This window comes from Metarhizium brunneum, chromosome 5 (genome assembly GCF_013426205.1).
Source record: "Metarhizium brunneum chromosome 5, complete sequence".
Taxonomy (NCBI): Eukaryota; Fungi; Ascomycota; class Sordariomycetes; order Hypocreales; family Clavicipitaceae; genus Metarhizium; species Metarhizium brunneum.
Genome location: NC_089426.1, coordinates 929,155 through 949,539, shown reverse-complemented (window position 1 = coordinate 949,539; position 20,385 = coordinate 929,155). Strand labels below are relative to the sequence as shown.

General features: G+C 52.5%; 8 protein-coding genes across 8 annotated transcripts; 4 read left to right on the top strand and 4 right to left on the bottom strand.

The window, feature by feature from the left end:
• Positions 1-156: 156 nt before the first annotated feature.
• fluG_0 (Protein fluG) lies at positions 157-2,745 on the top strand (the record flags this gene model as incomplete). The annotated part of the gene is made up of 1 exon (XM_014688122.1): positions 157-2,745. One exon carries the CDS (start codon positions 157-159, stop codon positions 2,743-2,745), a length of 2,589 nt encoding a protein of 862 aa, XP_014543608.1.
• Positions 2,746-3,554: 809 nt separating this feature from the next.
• G6M90_00g083900 (uncharacterized protein) lies at positions 3,555-3,980 on the bottom strand (the record flags this gene model as incomplete). The annotated part of the gene is made up of 1 exon (XM_014688121.1): positions 3,555-3,980. The coding sequence occupies one exon, from the start codon at positions 3,978-3,980 to the stop codon at positions 3,555-3,557; it is 426 nt and encodes a 141-aa protein (XP_014543607.1).
• Positions 3,981-4,853: 873 nt separating this feature from the next.
• Positions 4,854-6,929, bottom strand: G6M90_00g083890 (uncharacterized protein; the record flags this gene model as incomplete). Its single annotated transcript, XM_014688120.1, has 2 exons — positions 4,854-6,589; positions 6,641-6,929. The coding sequence occupies 2 exons, from the start codon at positions 6,927-6,929 to the stop codon at positions 4,854-4,856; spliced, it is 2,025 nt and encodes a 674-aa protein (XP_014543606.1).
• A 3,497-nt stretch (positions 6,930-10,426) lies between these two features.
• On the top strand, positions 10,427-11,224 carry G6M90_00g083880 (uncharacterized protein; the record flags this gene model as incomplete). The annotated part of the gene is made up of 2 exons (XM_066131236.1): positions 10,427-10,739; positions 10,803-11,224. The coding sequence occupies 2 exons, from the start codon at positions 10,427-10,429 to the stop codon at positions 11,222-11,224; spliced, it is 735 nt and encodes a 244-aa protein (XP_065987410.1).
• Positions 11,225-11,432: 208 nt separating this feature from the next.
• Positions 11,433-12,635, bottom strand: G6M90_00g083870 (uncharacterized protein; the record flags this gene model as incomplete). The annotated part of the gene is made up of 1 exon (XM_014688118.1): positions 11,433-12,635. One exon carries the CDS (start codon positions 12,633-12,635, stop codon positions 11,433-11,435), a length of 1,203 nt encoding a protein of 400 aa, XP_014543604.1.
• A 2,783-nt stretch (positions 12,636-15,418) lies between these two features.
• JLP1_0 (Alpha-ketoglutarate-dependent sulfonate dioxygenase) lies at positions 15,419-16,707 on the top strand (the record flags this gene model as incomplete). Its single annotated transcript, XM_014688117.1, has 4 exons — positions 15,419-15,632; positions 15,698-16,039; positions 16,110-16,484; positions 16,559-16,707. The coding sequence occupies 4 exons, from the start codon at positions 15,419-15,421 to the stop codon at positions 16,705-16,707; spliced, it is 1,080 nt and encodes a 359-aa protein (XP_014543603.1).
• Positions 16,708-17,236: 529 nt separating this feature from the next.
• G6M90_00g083850 (uncharacterized protein) lies at positions 17,237-18,070 on the top strand (the record flags this gene model as incomplete). Its single annotated transcript, XM_014688116.1, has 1 exon — positions 17,237-18,070. One exon carries the CDS (start codon positions 17,237-17,239, stop codon positions 18,068-18,070), a length of 834 nt encoding a protein of 277 aa, XP_014543602.1.
• Positions 18,071-18,346: 276 nt separating this feature from the next.
• On the bottom strand, positions 18,347-19,872 carry asaE_8 (MFS transporter asaE; the record flags this gene model as incomplete). The annotated part of the gene is made up of 3 exons (XM_014688115.1): positions 18,347-19,426; positions 19,483-19,580; positions 19,650-19,872. The coding sequence occupies 3 exons, from the start codon at positions 19,870-19,872 to the stop codon at positions 18,347-18,349; spliced, it is 1,401 nt and encodes a 466-aa protein (XP_014543601.1).
• Between the last annotated feature and the right edge of the window lie 513 nt (positions 19,873-20,385).

Here is a 20,385-nt window from a genome sequence, read left to right as displayed (position 1 = left end):
TAATCGGACAATAGAATGACGTGACTGGCCTTCCATTATGCAGCCGCTGCCACAAGCGAAAAGCCCGAATCCAGAATGTGCCCAACAAGACCGACGACGACAAAGTTGCATCTTCACAAAACAAGCTCCTCTTGATGACCGGTGGCAAAGTCAACAATGGACCAAGGCTTTCAGGCTGGCGCCGAGGCCTTGCGTCGGTCAATACTCTCGACTCCGATTATTGACAACCACGCACATCCGCTGCTTAAAAGCAGTCATATCGCCAAGTATCCCCTGCTTACCATTGTGACGGAAGCTCATGGCGACGCACTCGACTCATCGCGAACCAGCCTGGCCCATATTCGAGCCGTCAAGCAGCTTTCGGAACAACTTGGATGTGCCGCGACTTGGGACGCTGTGGAGGCCGCCATCGCAAAAGAACGACGACATGACTACGCCGAATGGACTCGGAAATGCCTTTCTGGTATCGAGTGCATCCTTGTCGATGATGGCTTGGATCATGAGCAAGCTGTCGAACCCTACAGCTACTTTGACCAGTTCGCCCCCAGCCCCAGCAAACGTATCCTCCGCATTGAGCAAGTTGCCGCCAAATTTATAGAATTTGCGTGCATCTCACAGACATCGGCTGCGAGAGCATTTGACTACGCCATTGCGGATTTCGAGGCCGAGCTTAGGGGTGCAATTTCCAACCCGGACATTGTCGGCTTCAAGTCGGTCATTTGCTATCGAACGGGACTTGACATTGCATCCGGGGCCAGCGAGTCTGAGGCGCGGGTGGCGTTTGCGAGTATTTTCTCACAAAGGCAGTCAGCAAACGCTACGAGGTTCACGAGGTTGAATCATCGCGCGCTCAATGAATTCATCGTCCACCGCCTCGCTCAGTTAATCCAGGACTCCAAGTCGGTTCACAAAAAGCCCATTCAATTCCACACCGGCCTCGGTGATAATGATCTCACCTTGACACGATCTTCTCCGGCGCATCTGCAAGAATTCGCACGGCAATATCCAACAGTCCCAATTGTTCTTCTGCATTCTGGCTATCCCTTCGATCGGGAAGCAGGATACATGGCAGCAATGTATGAAAATGTATATGCTGATATCGGCGAGGTTTTCCCATTCGTCAACAGAGATGGGCAAGAAAGCATAGTACGCCACATTCTGGAGCTCTGTCCGTGGGAAAAGATCATATGGAGTACCGATGGTCATTGGTTCCCCGAGACTTTTTATCTCGCCATAGTCCAAATGAGAGAGGTGTTTCACACAGTCTTGTGCAAATTGGTGCAAAAGGGGGACATCACATGGAAACAGGCCACCCACATGGTCCAGGATATGTTGTTCAATACCTCTAATAAGATTTATAATCTCGGTCTAACGTTGAGGAGCCAACTACCTGAAAGTGTGCCATCCTCCGGAGCAACGTCAGCTACTGTTGAGTCGCAACACTTGTTGACATACCTGAGCAACGCCGAAAAGCCACATTATATACGCTTATGTTGGGTGGATTATACGGGTATTCCAAGAATGAGAGTCATACCTTCGCGACAGGTTTTGTCCACGCTAAAAAACAACCAGCCGCTCTCAGCCACTGTTACCAAGGGGTGTCTTGGCGTGCTTCAGAATGATGTCTTGATTCCTGGTGTCGGCGCAATTGGAGAATTTAGGCTGCAACCAGACTTTTCATCCCTCCATCATGGGCCACGGGATGGTCATATTACAATAATGTGCGACTTCAAGGAAAAGGATGGCTCGCTCGTCAACCTCTGCCCTCGAACCATGTTGAAAAGGGCCTTGGGCCTTGCTCGCCTTCAGGATATCGAGCTTTGGTTTGGCTTTGAGATTGAGCTTGTGCTCCTTCGCCGCTCAGGCAACGGGGGATACAGCGATCATAGCAATGACGGACACGCTTGGTCAACGGTCGGAGCCATGGACCACGAGGTAGTCGAGAAGGTGTTGGAGCCCGCAATACAGCAACTCGATCACGCCGGGGTATACGTCGAGATGTTGCACGCAGAAAGTGCCAAAGGCCAATTCGAAATAATCTTACCCAAGGCCAGGGCAATGGAAGCCGTGGACACTCTGATCTTTGCGCGGCAAGTCATAGCAAGCTGCGCAAGTGCCTGTGGATACAAGATGACATTGCATCCCAAACCGATAGCTAATGCGTGCGGCACCGCGGCCCATGCTCACATTTCAATCGCGTCAGATGACCTCAACGCAGGCCTATATGAATCATTCTATGCGGGTGTTTTGTCTCACCTGAGAGCTATATGCGCCTTCACGTGTAGCAATATGGTGAGCTACGAACGGCTTCGAAACGGCGTCTGGGCGGGAGGTACGTGGGTTGCATGGGGCACACAAAATCGCGAAGCGCCTCTTCGCAAGATCGAAAACAGCCATTGGGAGTTGAAGTGTGTGGATGGTCTTTCCAATCCGTATATAGCCACAGCGGTGGTTGTTCTAGCAGGACTCGATGGTGTTCAGAAGGGAAAGGGGCTTACCTGGCGTGACTGCACAACGGACCCTGCGTTACTTTCGTCTGACGAGCGGCTTCAGTTGGGTATTGAGAAGAAGTTGCCCGGGAGCATCGAGGATGCTTTGAACGCCCTCAGTGAAGATGAGGATTTGACAAATCTGTTGGGCGCTGATGTTGTCGAAAGATACGTGGCCGTGAAAGAAGCGGAAGTGGATTTGATGAGATCCATGAGCACAGAGGACAGGAGAAAGTGGATCATAGACAGATATTAACCGGCATATTGAGGCCAAGTAAAGTCTCAATTCCACATCAAGCATCAATGTTAGTACGTCGTTGGGGCATGGAGACATTCCATACACCGGTGCACTAAATATGAAGCGCATGCCCTCGTCGGACTGGGGACTGAATACTCCTGCTTTGCATTTATCTATGAACCACGACGCTCCTCGATAGCCGCAGATGTAGATGAGCCGGGCACTGTGAAAAGGCAACGAGCCTGCTGAGCGAGTGCTGAGCTAGGCGTGGCGATAAAATAGTGCCTGGGCAGCTTAAAACTAATTCCGTTTGATGTATGATAGTATGTAATGTCAAATGATCTATTGGCCTTGTAGATGACAACAGTCATATTTGCCATTACCAGCGCCAGGTGGCTTTCGATCTGTTAAAAAAGGCAACCCCATTGCGAGCGTCCTTAGTCATACCAGACGTAATATAATGACAATATTTTTCTGCATATTTTATAGCTCGGGCAAGTACGGCCATTATTAGATCACGCAATCGACCATGATTTATTTATATGTGTTTCACAGAAAAGACCCAACAAATCGTGAAGCCCAACAAAGGGGCTTCACCGACAAAGGACCTGTTAGTTACACAGATTAAACACGTGCCCGGGCAAGAGCCCTAGGCACATGTCACACGGAAATAGCCAGTTACACGAGAGCTACAGTCACGAGGCGGAATGGTAATAGTGGACAAAGTGACCAATCTGGTTCGGGATTCATAAGAAAAAGTAAACGTCATCATACATACAGTCCATTCTCTTCAGGCCCAGTCACCAAGAGCACACGATAGTGGTTCGTTAATACACCGGCCAGACACCTCTGGTCATGACCTCGATTACATGTCCCTCCCAATCCTTGACGTAGACCGACTTTCCGCCCAACTCCCAACTCATTTTTGCGATAATGTCGACATTTTTGTTTTTGAAATGCCGCTCCCACTGGGAGAGCTCGTCATGGGAGGCGCACGCAAAAGCCATGTGCTGGCCAAGGCCAGTCTCGGTCCCGTGCTTGGGAATGACGCCCGTGGGAAATACCTTGTCTTCCTTCGTCTTGTTGCGGTCGAACAGCAGCAGTATCGTGTCATTGGGCAGGCTGAACCCGGCACTTCGGGGGTTCTCGTGGAAGGGCACGATGCCCATGATGTCCCTGTACCATTTGGCCAGGCGGGCCACGTCCGAGGTGTAGAGGACCGTTTCCACAATCTGACCTAGCTTTGGAGGCATTGCTGAGGCGACCTTGTATTCTGATCTTGTTCCATGTGCGCGATGCGTCGAGCCGGACCCTGAGGGGTGTTTGCTTGTTTGTATAGTTGAATGCGACGGGTGGGGTTGAGCAGCCACCTTTTATATAAGCTTCCGTCACGAGTTGGCCGTTTAGCCTATTCGGATGTCGAGGCTGCACCGAGCTGTACCGCGTCACTGTGACATGTGTGAGTGCGCCTGCATCGTGAGCAGGCCAAGACGTGCGCCGCTTCATGGTTTGTATTTTGATGCGAGGTCGAATGTGGGGCGTTGACGAAATTCGTATTCTGCCATGAGATATACTTTGATACCAGACATAGAAGCCCCTGCGTGGCCTCTGATGACCACTCTTGGTCTTTCATGGCGCATGTTGAGTCAGGGAATTCATGCTGGCCGTGTTCCTTGGGGATCTTGGCGCAAATCCGGACCCATCAAGCGGCCTCTGCCGGTGAACCAGGTTGCGAGGCGCAAACAAGCTTAATGCTGCAGGCCACTCTCAGGCCCCGCATAAAATCGGAAATAATAGCAACAGGCGCGAACATTGCTCTGGCTGGGGCAATAAGGGTATCGTTGCGACGACTTTGCCCTTCGCACACCAAGTCACAGTACGGGGTCGTCCAAAAAGCCTACACTCTGTTTTCCAGAATCGAGGCTTTGAAACCTGGACAAGAGTGACGGAATCCATATTTTTCATGTGGTTATAGTCATATATATCTATTTCAAGGAGACGACTATGAGTATACGTGTTTCACAATCTCCATGCTCGTTATAATGATGACCGACAACATCACCACCACGAACACACAAACAAATATAACATCTATGCTATTCTCATCCAACAATCTCCCCAGGCCATCACAAAGAATGCCCCGTCATCCTCAAAACAGTAGCCAAATGCCCAAACCCCAACCTCTCCCCCCTATGAAACGCCAACAAACTCCCCGCCTTGACCATATTCTTAATCACCCTCCCATTCACATCCAACGCGCTCAACCGCTTCACCTCCCCCTCCGCAACATCATGCCCCTCCTCGCCCCTGGACCTCTCCAAAAACGCCCTCCAAACCTGCGCCCTCGCCTCCTCATCCAGCGGCGGATACTCCATCGTGATATGAATCCTCGAGTGAAACGCCGGATCCATCCGCTTGACCCGGTTCGTGGTCAGGAACAAAATCCCCTCATAGTACTCTAGCATTCTGAGGAAGATGGCCACGATCCTATTCCTCTCCATGTTATCTGCCGTTCTCTCCTCGAGAAACACATCACACTCGTCGAGCAGCAGCACCGCATTCCAGTTGGACACCATTTTGAGAATCTTGCCCAGGCTGTCCTCTACCTCGTAGGCGTCGTTGCCGAGATCCCCTGCGCTCATCGAGTACATGGGCACGCGCATCTCTTCGGCGACAGATTCCGCTGTGAGAGTCTTGCCGGTTCCGGGCCCGCCGCAGAGAAGCATGATTATGCCTTTGCCCTTGCCGGATATGACGTCGTCGAAGGCGTTTTTGAAGCGGGCTTGGGATTCGGCAAAGGCGAGGATGACTTCTTTTTTTTCGGGGTCCATGACGAGCGAGTTGAATGCATTGGCGTCGAATTGTACGTCGGTTATGTTGTCGACGAAGAAGTCCATCCAGCGCTTGGAGCTGAGGGAGTAGCCTCGCACGACGGGGGATGTGTAAATGAGTTGGTCCTGTGTCAGGGGTGCTTGTGGCTGCGAGTCGGCCTTTGAGGACGCGCAGTTATTGCCGTTGGGACTGCCGTCGTCTGAGTCTGCGTCGTCGTTGTTGTTGTTGTCGTCGCTGGGAGATAGGTTATCCAGCCAGAGGGCATGGTCGGGATTGTTCTTCTGCCAATTTGCGCAGTCGACAACGATGCGGCCCTGGACCGTCTCACGAGATGTCTTGTCGGCATCTTGCTCGGGATGGTAGAATGCCACTCCCTCATGCTGTCTGTAGCAAAACCCGGCGAGGCTTTCGAAGCGCCGTCCCCTCTCACGAAGCGTTTCCTTGATCGCCTCCGGGTTGGAACAGTACTCGATTGGGTAGCAGGGCAGTGAGGAAAAGTTGGCAAAGCCAAGAAACGCAGGGATTTGCAGTTTCAACGAGCTCCAGCCCATCTTTACACCATCCCAGTCGATGATCTTGCATTCCAGGTTATATTCTTGACCGCATGGAGTCTGAGGGTAGGATCCACGCTTGAAGAGCGCGGCCACCGGCTTGCCCTCTTTGATACCCAACACAGTACAATCAGGCGGGAAAATGGTCCACAAGTCGTCAAACGTGACGCTCTTGTTCTTGAAGTAGTCCTTTCGAAGGTTGATGATATCACCTAGCTCCTCCTTCATAATGTCATACAGCAGGTCCAAGTGCTCCTTGGCAGTTGGATCCTGGCCTTCTGCATCCCGAGCAGCTTCGAATTGCTCCCAACGGTGTAGGAAGCACTCGAATGGAGCTTTGAGCTTCAACCGAGACAAGCGGGTCATAATTCCGGGATACCCGCGGAATACATCCCCAAGCACCTTCTTCAGATGCGGCGACTGGATGATGATGCTGTCGATTTCGAGATTCTTGGTCGAATCCGCATCCTTGGGCTTTTCTGGGGAATATTAGTCGCGGTGTGGTTTGTGTAGATGGTCATCCAACTTACGTTTGCGTACGATGATGGCAAACTTTTCCGTCTCCTCTCCTTCGGCGGCCTCTTCGAAGTCGTCGGGCTTCCTGTCCGACCAAGATCGGTTTCCCTGTTCGTCGTACTTGGCGAACAGGGTCTTGCTGTCTGACATCATGCCCTTGAGGTGGACCTCCTTCTCTTCATCTCCTTCTGTCTTGTTGCTTGTGGAGGTGGAATCGTCCATTGGATCGTCATCAACAGACTCTGTCTGGGGTAGGATGATGACGGTGGATGACTCGTCGTCACTTTTGAATAGTTGCGCCATGGTGATTTAAATGACTGTGCTTTGCAGTTCCGACAAGAGACAAAATGAATTTGTGGTGAAGAAGGAATGAAGAAGGAAAGTGTGACAAGGGTTCAGTTATGAAGGCTTGGAGCGATAAAGGGCTTAATTTAATAATAATCTTGTAGGATGTTAAAGGTCCTGAGTTGCTACAGGAAAGGAAGAGAAGGATAACCGCCTTATATACATGAAAGGAACGCCCGGGCCTATGGTCCTTGCCCTGGCACGTGTTCTAGCTGTGCAACTAACAAGTCCTGTATCGGCGAGGCCCCTTTGTTGGGCCTCACGATCTGTTGGGCCTTTTCCGTGTAACAGAAAGAGATGTCTTTCTTTCTTCACCACTTTATACCCATTCGATATCGAAACAGTCATCTCCTCCTAGAAATGTCAATCCTACGTACTCACGCCGAATCCTCCCGAATCCTCCACACTCTCAACCAATCAATTTTCCTGGAAGCCTAAAATCTGCGGCATCAGCCCAAAACAGATTGATTATTGAGGCTGCCCAACTATGCACAAGTAAGCATCTCGGATCAAATGCCGTTGTTTGGCAGTTGTTTATCCACATGCACAGCCTTGAGGCATCCAGCCCCGTTAATAGGCAGCAACATTGAAGAACCTTGTCAATATTAATGTTGCCGTCTGCTGCCTATCCTCGTGTCAATCATCACTTACTGAGTCAAAGTTGTGTCAATACAATATAACCCCTGAAGTATTGTCACGCAGATACCTGACATGGGTAGGTTAAACCAATTAAACGTCAAGTAGCCCCAGCATATTAAATTACATATAGGTACATAAATACAGCGGTATTTTCACATTCAATAAAGTCCCTTTTAGGAGAGCATAATCCCCTGCTAATCCACCTGTGCCTACCTATCAGGCCTAGTAGGCCCAGAATATAATACCCTAGTTGTGCTGACGTATTCCGGGGGGAAGCGGGGCTAAGTATCTTTTTGACAATGATTCAGGGATTGTATTGTACAAATTCTGGCCAACATGTAGACGTAAATTCTTGGTAGGCTGATGCATGAAACTGCACGAAAGACGGCGACAACGCGTCTGCTGCAGCCACAAATAGACCTGCTTATTCCGGTGTTGCAAGCTATGAAGAATGGTGACTTGCCCATACGGTCCTAAAGTGCAACAGAGAGAACGACCCGGCCCCAAAGGAACATCAACCACCTGGCGTGTCAAAGGACCAGACATGTCTGTGCCGCTCTGGAGTCCATCGGGAGCTGTACATATGCATGAACGCTGTAGCCCATATCGGCCCGTGCCCACCTTTGATACACACACATCCAGGCTGCCACACCCTTATGTAAGTTTCGTGTAATTGAGTGGAACTCGTGATATTTACTTATAAATTGAAGGTTAAAATGGAAGGCCTAAACTGCAGGTTGAAATTGAAGGTCAAAATGGAAGACCCAAATTGAAGGCTGAAATGAAAGGCCCAAAATGAAGGTTGAATTTGAAGGTCAAAATGGAAGACCCAAATTGAAGGTCGAAATTGAAAGCCTAAATTAAAGGTTAAAATTGAAGGTTACCGGGCGCGTGGTGGAAAACAACATATTCCCATTTCGAGTCCCCGACCCCATCAGGTTAGTAATATCAACTGATGGGTTACAGCGTTCATGCATACAGCTCCCAATAGATGAACTCCCGCAGAGGTCCCGTGGGAACCATGACTCGGATAGGGAGAACCGTCCATAGTCCTAGCTCTTTGAAGAAAAGCCTGGCCAATGCATCCGTGTGTTCGAATCACGTGTCTGGGGTCCGACGGAGTGCACGCCGCTTCGGTGCACAGAGGAGATGCTAAAGTTACCATGCAGTTTTCTGCCGCGTTCAAGGCTATGACCTCTCCACTAACAAGGCTACATATGTATGCTATATTTAAAGCTGAGTTACGACATGGGGCGGCAAAGTCTCGATTCTGGGCATAAAAAGACTTGGACACCAAGATTTGCTCAAAGTAGCGCCGCCAATACGGCCGATGGTAAGCGAATCGTACCATTCTCCCTTTTATCCACCGCCTATCCCGCGGGACGCGTACAATATCTCCCCTGAATGTTTAGCCATGTGTGACATCAGTGTATGGGGCCAGCTGTCAGGTTATTTGCTAACAGCTGTCAGAGTGGGCCATCGGAAAAACTGTATTTCACTTGCTAGGTGACGCCCCCGATTCAGTTCGTGACCAGATGATGCGGCATGACCCTGAACTACACGCCGTGATGCGGCATGTCCAATGGCAGCAACAATGGACGAAGGAAGTAAGCGCTGGCTCCCGACCCATGGCATATGTCACTTGCCAACTCCCTGCTTTTCAGCAGACGGGATGAAGCCAAAACAGTTGATCGGCGGAACACGGGAACTTATACTCGAGACTGGTAGTTAACACTACCAGAAACTTGTGGACTTTATTGGCTAACTCCAGCAGCCGAGCGTGGGGTGGGGGTTTGCGTTGCGATGTTTTATTTTAAAGTTGGACAGCAACGTCTGCAACAATACATCGGAAGTATGCAGTCGAACCAAAGGCTAATATGTCTCAGCGGTGGATTTGTTCTCGTTGATGTTCAACGGCAGAGGCGTCGGCACTGTGGGGGTGGGTCCTAACCGGTTAAGTGCCCATGTCTTACCAGAAGGCCAACGGACTATTCTTCCACCAAAGGCTTCCTGGTGGGTCGCCTGCCTCGTTACAGCACTTGATTGGCTGTTGTCACCGACAGTGTCGGCCAAAACTGAGTTGCAAGGGCTGGAACGCTAGTTCTCTCTTCGTTGTACTCTTTGGGTGTGTGGTCTGTTTTTATTATATAGTATTATTAATTAAGCCAAGTATAACTCTTAATTATATTATTAATAAGTCCTGGTGATTAGCTAGCTTTTTCTTATTATAATAATATAATAAATATATATATTAAATTTCTTCTATTTTACTCTTATATAACTAACTCGCCTATTCTAATACTATAAACTTAAAATTTCTTCCTAGCAAAAAGATGACTTGGCAGAAGTAATAGGCACGATGATGTCAACTCGCAGCACAGAGGGACATCTGCTTTCAAGATCAACGTTGGCCGACGTGGCGCCGTGGCCGGATAGGGGGTCCCGTGACAGGGACATGGCAGGGACTCGCCCTGCCATTTGCGCCCCGCTGCTGGGGAAAGCCGTGGCTATGTGATTGGCCGGGAAGCTGACGAGGCCCGGCTTGTGTTTCCCTGCAGGGCTTGGCCTCACCTGATGGACCACGACTTGACAAGTTGATGCGTCTGGCCATGCTCATCACTTGGGCACAGTGAAAGGCCTCCAAGGCGCAAGCACACAGAACAATCGGCACAGTGCCATTGAGGGCCGTAGATTGCGGCCGTCGTGATTTAAGGCCCGAGCTTGGCCCTTCTCGGTGGTGCTCTCCTTTCGGATTCGAATTCGTGCCGTCCCAGGTGCCATTCTTCACCTCGCCACCGTTCCTCAACCACATCAGCATGAAGATTCGGCCTGCTACAGTAGACGACGTGCCCGCCGTCGCCCGCATCGTCTTGTCGGCTCTGGCTAACGAGGCGCCCTGGAAGGCATTCCTCCCGCGCATGGCCCAAGCTGACGCTGTCCACATCGAATACTGCGAGGCAATCCTTCGAAGCTACCTGGAGCCGGCCAATAAAAATTCCTGGCTCGTCTTGGTCGTCGAAATCTCTGCCACCGAGGCCAAGGTGCACTCTGGGCCGATTGTCGTTTCCGTTGCCGTGTGGGACACCTCAGCCGGTCTTGGCCAAGGCCTGGGTGCCGGTCAGCGCAATGGTGCGTCTTGTCAATCTGATCAAGACTCGGATCAAAATACCCTGCTAACCGGTTCCTGTGAAGCCGTTGCAGCCGTGAACGCGCAGCCAACCCGCCAGCTCGATGACAAGGCTCCAGCCAAGCTCGCTGCCCTCTGCCAAGCCACCGTTGACGGGAGAAGGAGACACTTCTCCAACCATATTCCTTACGTTTTCCTCCATCTCTTGGCCACAAGACCGGATTACCAAAGAAAGGGCTATGGAAAAGCCCTTTGCACCTCTGGTATCAATTTGGCCAGGCAAAAGCATGCTTCAGTTTGTGTTCAAACAGCGTCTAGGGGCTACATTCTCTTTTCGGGGCTCGGCTTCGTCGACGAAGGACCCGTAGCGCTTCCCGCAGAGTCAGAGGCTGAGGATATTCTCATCAAAGCCATGGTTCTAGATTCACAGTTGATACAGCGACGTGGATCATTGTTTGACTCCCTCATGCGATACTTTACAGGTTGAAAGAGTCGTTGACCAGATACCTATTACGTTTGGGGCACAGGGTTACCCAGGTCATCACTGTTGGATATCATATTGCCGACACTCGTCGTCTATACCGCGTAAGAAATACACATAGCTATCAAAGTCTTTATAATGTCTGGAAAGATTAGATACTTGACGAGTCGCTAGTAGCAACGCCTCGCACGAATACACCCTCATTCATACTATTTCAAGCTCTCGTGGCAGTTCTGTACGCACGCAGTGCATCCAAGGCTTGTTGCTTGTCGCAACCCTGTCGCAGAGACTCCCAAATAACGTCCTGCTCTGATTTCGGGGCCATGCTCTCATTCTGCGGCGGATTGTGATCCAGATTGGTAGGAAATGCGTACCCTTCCCCGACCGCCGCAACAAAGGCTTCGACGGCGTCTGTAGCGCCTCTGCTCTTGAACAAACTCTGCAATTCGTCCCAAACAGCCTCCACCAGAGGCATCGCATCAACTGACTCCATTGGCTTTCCAAACGCACTGCTAATCTGCAATAAGTTGGCCAACCTATGAATGTCCCGGGACTGGTTAGTGCCCGCGGCATGAAACAGAGCCGGATTGAAGAACAAGCCATCGCCCTCGTCCAACGGCAGAGCAACGTGGTTCTGCAAAAAATAGTCGTTGAATTCGGGCAATCGATACGCCATGTATCCCTCCGCAAAGGTCTGGCTGTAGGGCAGCAGACGAGTCGGTCCGCTTTCCACGGGGACGTCAACATGGGCAACAGCACCCTGCAGCGTGAGACACTGGCTGGCGACCTGCATGGCTCGCGGGATCCGGGAACACGGCTCTGAAGACATGAAGCCCAGGTGGTAGTCTCTGTGGGAGACCTGCGCTGCCGCCCCCGGCTTGACATTGTTCACTTGAGCCGTGATTCTGTATCCCGGTCCCAGCCACGAGGACGCAATGAGACCCAGGTACGGATTGGAGTAGTACTTCAAGAATGAAGGCGGGTCCGCAAGCCCATGCTTACTGAACGAGTTCCAAATCCTGTCGTTCTTGCCAGCCCCGGCGAAATGGTCTCCGCGACCGACCGTGGTCTGCTTCTCGTTGGCGATGATGCTGTGAAAGACGGCATTCACGTCCTTGAGGAGAGTATGATCGCGGTAGAGGCCTTTGGTGACGAAAACACCGGGGCCGTGGAGGAGGATGCTGTACCATTCATTCTGGAGGCTTGTCTTGCCTTCCAATGTGAGGGCACTGTATGGCGGGAGGGTGTAAACGGGGATGTTGTGCAGGATGGAATCCGCAAGAGGGTATTGTGCTTTCGTAGCTCGCTGCGAGCAAATGGTTTTGAAGACGTCCAGAGACGGGGACTCGGACGTGGAATAGAGCCGCGGTTGGCTTGGGTCCGTAAATGGCCCGAGGAAGGGTGGTGCGCTGCCCATCTCGACGGTGGCTCGTATACCTTTGGCCAAGTCGATCAACGGCTGATTCTGCCAGCAACGGTGGGCTCAACCTGGTCTGGAGACACGGTTGTGCAAGCAATCAAGACTGAGAATAATCATGGTCCGTGAAACCAAGAATACGTCTGCTCCAGAGCGGCCAAGCATTAAGTAGGGCTCTGGAAGTCCCCTGCGCCCCTCGCCGCGAGAATCGAGAAGCAGTGGAAATGACCAAACACGGCAACTCTCGCCGCGTCGTCGCCGGGCGGGGGCGGAGCCCCTCCGCATCCAACGTTGACCACACCAATTGATGGCATTTCCAACCAGATTGCCCCTCGGAGCTGCTATACTAGGAAAGAGCAGCAAGGACGTATTTCGATGCTTTTCGGCAAAATTACACGGCGCGGCTAAAAGTGCCCTTGGCTCTGGATAAATTGCCCTACCCGGGAACCAAGATCAGTGATCGAACCGGAAGTCAAGCCTCTTGTTCCTGATCCTTTGTCGTGGCAAATCGCGACTCGTGAGTCCGGACTTGCGGGCCAAGAAACAAAAACGTACCGGCGCGGTTCTTTTGACGGGGAAAAACGAGCGTCTAGAGACTTACCATGGAGTGTTGCGGAGGGAGTGAAATGCGTCAAAACCCAATCTCCTGAGGGTCAGTGTGAGGTATTGGGCCGGCGGGTTCTGGGAATCAACAAGACCAATCCAAGGATATACAAGGACCTGTTGCAAACTACATTAGAGGCACAACTCCCCCGTGTGCAAAGGAAGCTGTCCGGGGGAGACAAGTTCCAGAGACCATTGATAGCCTTGCAAGCTCTGCCACAGCAGCTTTGGTGTAATCGGCTCTCGATTATGCATCGAGCTCTTGTCCGAATCATCTCTCAGCACACGATTCACCACCATCTTTTCCTCCCTGTAGGCGCAGTCAGCGCATCAGAAGCCACGACGAGGGAAGATTGGTCTACTTCATTAAACCAGCCGCTCCTCCCTCGAAACCAATTCGCCGTCTGGCACGGCCCGGTCCAGCTCCAGCGCCATGAACATGATGCATGCCCAGACCATAACATACACGTCCAATTTTCTGACGATCCAGAATTCTTCACGCCACGTCTACCGGAACAGGGGGTCGAATCGGCGATGATTCTCCCTGGGATATTGTGTCAGCATCGTCCTCCTCGTTGGAAAGTGCTCCCTACCAATCTGGTCGTGGGGCACTTGTCCGCCGTGTCTGGGTCGTCAAAGACGCTCGGCTATTTTGATTAGTTTGAAATTCTGATGCCCTGCAGGACGTCGCGGCTGCTCACTTGTGTTGCAAGGGCATCTTTGGCAGAAAAACTGCCCCGTTTGAATAAGGATGTCTTCTCCGTCCACGGCGCATCCAGATGCGGGACATTGCTTAGAGACGTCGTCCAAGTGCTTGGTATGGCCTTGTCGGCTCTCACTCTACTGGCCACGGTTGGCATCTTGAATACTGGAGGCGTGAGCACGGCAAGGGACGAGGTCTGTCTGGAAAATCGATGGCGCGGCTTTCCAACTTGGCGTCTACCTACTTCCGGTGTCGTGACGTCTAAAGTATCGTTGCCAAATAAGCATAATCTACTGGCGACGGTTTCATATCATGCTTGCGCTCCATGTTGCCGTTTTGCTAGCCCTGCCCGGACAAGGGACGAAGCCAACCCCGGCGGACTTTGGCATCTGCAAGACTCATCATGTTGATATCGGCTCTGCATCTCGCGATGACAGCGTGTATATCATATGCAATGCATCTGATTGGGTGTGCGTGAAGGTTTCGTCTTGCCCGCGACATTCCGAGACGGCATGACGACATCACGCCCGCACGTTACGTCGGCGCCATGTACAGGGAATGCCGCCACGTGAAGGACGGGTTTCAAGAGTTACCCTCTGTGGCCGAATATATTGACTGGTTCGCAAGTTTGCACTATATGCTACAATATATCAAGATACTGCAGTATATACTAATATATCTGATACACACTGATGTGTTGTCGTATATACTACATATTGTAATATATTATACTATAGAGAGCGAAAGCCCTGATATGGGTGCATACCTTTTGCGTCACATTGTAGCGGCCTATCAGAGAAAGCGACTTCCATGCCCGCAGTGAAACATTCATCCTTGGGAATGGCGTCATGCCGACCTGCCGAAACGGCGCCGTTGGCATCCCGTGGTATTGGAACGGCCATGATGCAAAGTGCGCTTTCTCTGATAAACGCCATATGTGGATGATAAGATCTAACTCCACTAGCGCTCGTTTCAACTCGCGGGGGGGCCTACATACAGTATTATCGTATGGGCATGCCAGAGCAGCAAATGCACTCAAACAGGGTATTCTGGTAAAAGCGGGCTTTGGGGAACCAAACAGGGGGTATTTCATTGGTAATTCATAATCTTCTTTCATATTGGACAACTTGCTGCTGTCTATCGTTGAGTCATAACGGCCGTCGCATACGCCTGGTGAGGTGGTGTTGAGGAGATGGCGTGATTGCTAGCGAATGTCGCATAATGGGGGCTTCATCACGAACTGCTCATGGAGCGCGGCCAAGATGCGAAACAACTGGAGAAGATTGAGGGGAATTTCATGCATGACACCTCCTAGTTTGTGCTTGTTGATAGCGGATTGGCGGAGTGTGTATTTGCTTAAACTCGTCGAGTAAGATATAAAAGGACGCCGCAGGTCAGCCAAGTACTCGACGGCCCGAACAACCTTTAGCACTCCCCAATCCGTTTAAGAAGTCATCCTCGAGAATCAACCTGCAAGATGGCCCCGGCAACCATTGAGCCAGCGGTCCAGCTGCCCATCCAAACCAAATCAATCCCCTCGGCAAAGCCCATTCGCGCCAAGGGCAACCTGGACAGCTTCGAGTCCTTTGACGTCACACCCATCATTGGGCGCGAGTTTCCAAAGGCGAACCTGGTTGAGTTGCTTAATGCCCCTAATTCTGATGAACTCCTTCGGGACCTCGCCGTCACCAGTACGTCCCAAGACGCCCACATGGCACCCTGATATCTTGTTCCTAACACCGGCCCCGGCTCAAAGTCTCGGAGCGGGGAGTCGTCTTCTTCCGAGCACAAGATGACCTCACCAATGATCTGCAGAAGGAATTGATCCTCAGACTCGGCAAGCTGACTGGACGACCGGAGACGTCCGGTCTGCACATTCATCCCCTTCTCAATTCTGAGCGCGAGCTCGGCGGCAGCGACCCCGAGATTAGCACCATCAGCTCCGTCCAGCATCAACAGTACTACAAGAACACTGAGGCTGAGGCGTTGAGCCCAAAGAAGCAATCGACGGCCCAGTGGCACAGCGACATTGCATTTGAGCCTGTGCCCGCGGATTATACCTCGTTGCGTCTCGTGCAGCTCCCCAAGACTGGCGGTGGTAAGATTACGACTAACCCCCGTCGTCCAAATACAAAGTTGATGTACTGACTAGGACTGGGGACGGGTAGACACGCTCTGGGCATCTGGATACGAAATCTACGACAAGATCAGTGAGCCCTACCAAAAGTTCCTCGAGACCCTCACTGTAACCTTTGAGCAGCCTGGTTTCGGTGCCGTAGCCGAGCGTCAAGGCTTCCAGCTATACGACAAGCCTCGCGGCGCTCCGGAAAACGTTGGCCGCGAGCTCAAGGCCATTCACCCCGTTGTGCGAACCAACCCGGTGACCGGGTGGAAGAGCATTTTCCCCGTCGGCGGACACGTGTCGCACATTAATGGCGTGACCAAGGAAGAGAGCCAGAACCTGCTGCAGTGGTTCCTGGACCTGGTGTACCACAATCACGATTTGCAGGTTCGATTCAAGTGGCAGAACCCTAATGATATCGGTACGTGTGCTGCCTACACCCACTCATCAAGATGTAGTACATGACCGAGGGCTCACTGACAATATTGCTTCCAGCCATCTGGGATAACCGCAGTGTGTTCCACACCGCCACGTTCGACTACGACGGTCAGGGGGAGCGATTTGGCAACCGGGCTGTTGGACTCGGTGAGAAGCCATACTTGGATCCGCAGAGCACGTCCAGACGAGCTGGTTTGCAAAAGTAGGGCCTGTATGCACAGGAGAGGTCTGCTTATCTACCTAGGTACCTAGATAGCCATCAATTCATGTTCAATGCCCAACACAAGAATAAATTGAGTCTGGTGTTGGTAAAAAGTATGGAACCAGATCAGATACCTGGCCATCATGCCCTATACTGTAATACATCACAGCATAGTAGTCTACCGGACTCTTTTAGGCGAATATATTCTGCCGCAGACCATCCCTCCATGCTGCTCTTTCCCAGTGTACAAACTCCAAGTCGCAGCTCCGGCTGGAAACGCCAACATTTGAACGTTGTCGCGGAGACGGCAGATTCTGCTCCTTCTCCATTCTGCACAGGCGAAACCTCTGAGCCGCGCAAATAAATCCATATCCCCATCCCGGAGCCATACTCGACGCATCCTCACCAGCATAGCTACACAGCCGCGCGGTACATCTCCAAAAGCGGGTGTTACATGCCATCACCCCTTGCTGCACTTCACGACCAGCACCTCCCGATCACGACCCTCCAGCCGCGCCCGCAGACACTTCACCATGACAACGATTCAAATCATTTCCGATCTTCACCTGGAAGAAGACGACGATTACGAGCATTTCATAATCGAGCCGAGGACGAAATACCTCGCTCTGCTCGGCGACATTGGCAACGTCGACACACAACAGGACAAGTGCCTCGGCTTCCTGCGCGCGCAGCTCCGCAAGTTCCGCATCGTCTTCTTCGTCCCCGGGGCCCAGGAGGTACACGGCTCAACCTGGGACAAGGTCACCCAGATCCTCTCGGACTTTGAGGACGACACAAGACAAGACGGCAGCCTCCTCGGCGAGTTCGTCCTCCTGGACAAGAGGGCGTTCCAGATTCCAAAAACAAACACCTTCATCCTGGGGTGCAGCCTGTTCTCCAGCCTCCGGTGCACGAGTGACGACCGGCCGATGGAGCGCCCGAGTCAGTCTTTGCGAACCAAGCAGGGGAACATGAGCGATCATCATAGGGCGCACGTGCGCGACCTGGAGTGGCTGAACGACACGGTGGTCTCGCTGGAGGAGGAGTCGGGCCACGAAGCCGCCTTCAGGATGGCCATCTTTACGCACTGGAGTCCGTCGAGGGACGAGAGGGCGGTTGATCCGCGGTTTGTGGACGAGTCGTATAAGTGCGGGTTCTCGACCGACTTGTCCCGGGAGGAGTGTTTTGTCAACAGGGGCGTCGTCTTGTGGGCGTTTGGGCACACGCACTACAACTGCGACTTTCTCGCGGACCGGGGGCCGGATGCGTTCGGGGCCGTGCCGCCGATTCGCCTCTTGGCAAATCAGCGAGGGTATAGGCTGGAACCGGCCGTGGGGTTTGACGGCGACAAGACGGTTGATATTTGAGTCGGTTGGGCAGGAGCCCAGCGTGAGGCTATTGGTATACTCTGCCTAGAGGTGTTTAAAGCCAACGTGGCTGGACAAGGGCTGGACATGGACGAGACTGAATATTCTCAAACATGGTGTACACGGCACAGCTAGCGTATCGGAGCGTCGAAAGACGGGGCCGTCCAGCGTACTGATGAATAGATGTTCTTGAATTTTTGTCTAAACCGAGCTTTTTATCCCACCATCCGCACAGAATGCATCGTACCTTGATATGCCCAGATATACTTGATCGCCCTACATCCATCCCACGCGGTGCCATACAAATGTCGCACCGCTCAAAACCGCCGTTACGCCCGTAAATGCAATCAAAGGGCCGTAGCCGGTTCCGTAACCGCCCAGGGCCTCTCCCTTCCACGGCATGCCCTTGACCAAGACCTGGCTTAAGGGGCCCGAAACGATGTTCCCGATTCCTCTCCCCGTGGAGAGGACACCAATAACCATGGTTGGGTCAAACGAGCTTCCCCCGCTGGTGCCGCGGTAGGTGCCCATCTCGGTAGCAACGTCCTTCATTATGCCCGTCCAAGCCGACGTGTACGGGCCCGCAAACAGACCGTAGATAATGCAGAATACAAACAGGACCGGGATGGAGGTGGCGAACCCCCACAACAAAAACGTACCCAGTCCCGCGCCGGCGGCCGATATCATCAGACACGTAGTCACATGTAAATGATCAGTCAGGGAGCCCATGACGGCACAGCCAACTGTCGAGGCAACATTGACGAGCAGCAGCGTCAAGGCAGAGGTAAAGCTGCTCGCGCCGATGGATCTCGCATACGTGGGCAGATAGATGCCCGGCAGGAAGAAGCCCAGCCCCTGGACGGTGTTGGCAACCTGATGCAGCATAAACGTCTTTGTCAGCGCAAACCCCAGCTTGAAGGGCTTGATGTGCGTCGTGGCGGCGCGCGGCAGCCGGGGCTTGATGAAGAAGGCGAGCGGCATGGTCAGGACGAGCAGCGCGACGGCCCAGATGCGCAGCGTCGTGCGGAAGCCGTACCGGCGCAGGAAGACCTCGAGGATCAGGGGCAGCGAGAAGCCGGCCAGCCCCGTGCCCGACCACATGATGCCGTAGGCGAGGCCCTTGCGCCGGGCGAACCACTCGTCCATGTACAGCAGGCACGGGCAGTAGGAGATGGAGCCGCCGATGGCGTAGAAGACGCCCTGCGTGACGATGAGGTGGCCGACGTTTTGAGAGAAGGAGCTGGCCGCCAGCGAGACGCACATCAGCACGAGGCCTATCATGGGCGACCACCTGCTGAACCAGGGGTACATTCTCTGGATGCCCATGACGAGGGGGATGTCGAGGTACATGATGCCCTGCGCGCGCGTGAGTACTTGTACTTGAGGCTGGGGGATGGGGGAGGGCGGCGCACCATGGCACAGGTGCCGATGATGGGGATTTGCTCTGATCCCGCAAACGGCTCGTGCGTGCTGTAGTAGTCCTGGAAGACGCCAAACGAGAACGGGAAGCCTGCGGCGTGTTTTAGCATCGGCAGTTTATGACAACTCCAGCAACTTGGGGGTTAGCAGAGACACGTACCCCACGTCAGGGCCTCGACGAAGAAGCAGGCGGCCAGGAAGAACCATGCGTCCTTGCCCCCGTCCACGGGCGGCAGCGAAAACTCCTGTCTCCCATCTACGTCCAGCCCGTCCTCCTCGGGCGGCGGCGTGGCCTGTCGGTCATTGCACTGGAGCGAGGTCGGGGTAGAATCGCCCTGGTGGCGCAATTCAATCGTCGAGGATGTGGCCGTTGCAACTGCCATTTCGAACTAATGGACAAGAGAGTGGCTCATGTCGGACTGCCGTCCGGAAAGGAATCATAGAGGCGCATCACCATGACTTTATACAAGGACCCGGCATCGGCTACTCACTTTTAGTACAAGCCAGATCGGAGTTGGATTTGCGCGGGCTCGGATCTTGCTTAAATCCTGCGCGCCCTTTGACCCACTTTTGACATATGGGTGGATCGCGGGCTGGTGTAAGGCGTCTGGTCGTGGATGTGGATATCTGGAACGTGAATTGCTCAGGCGGACTCGCTCTTTCTTCTAGGTGCGCTTATCCCCCTACTATTTACTGCATTTAAACTCTCCCCATAATGTAAGTAAGTAAGTATTTAATGGCATGATATATTGGCTCATTATTAAATTTACGCCAATATATTATACTAAAATAAAGCCATTATAATAGCTAGGCACTACCTAGTGGGGCGTGAGCGCAATTTACTGTGGAGTGGGTAGTAGAACTTCTAGAATGGAAGAGCAACATCTCCGAGGCTG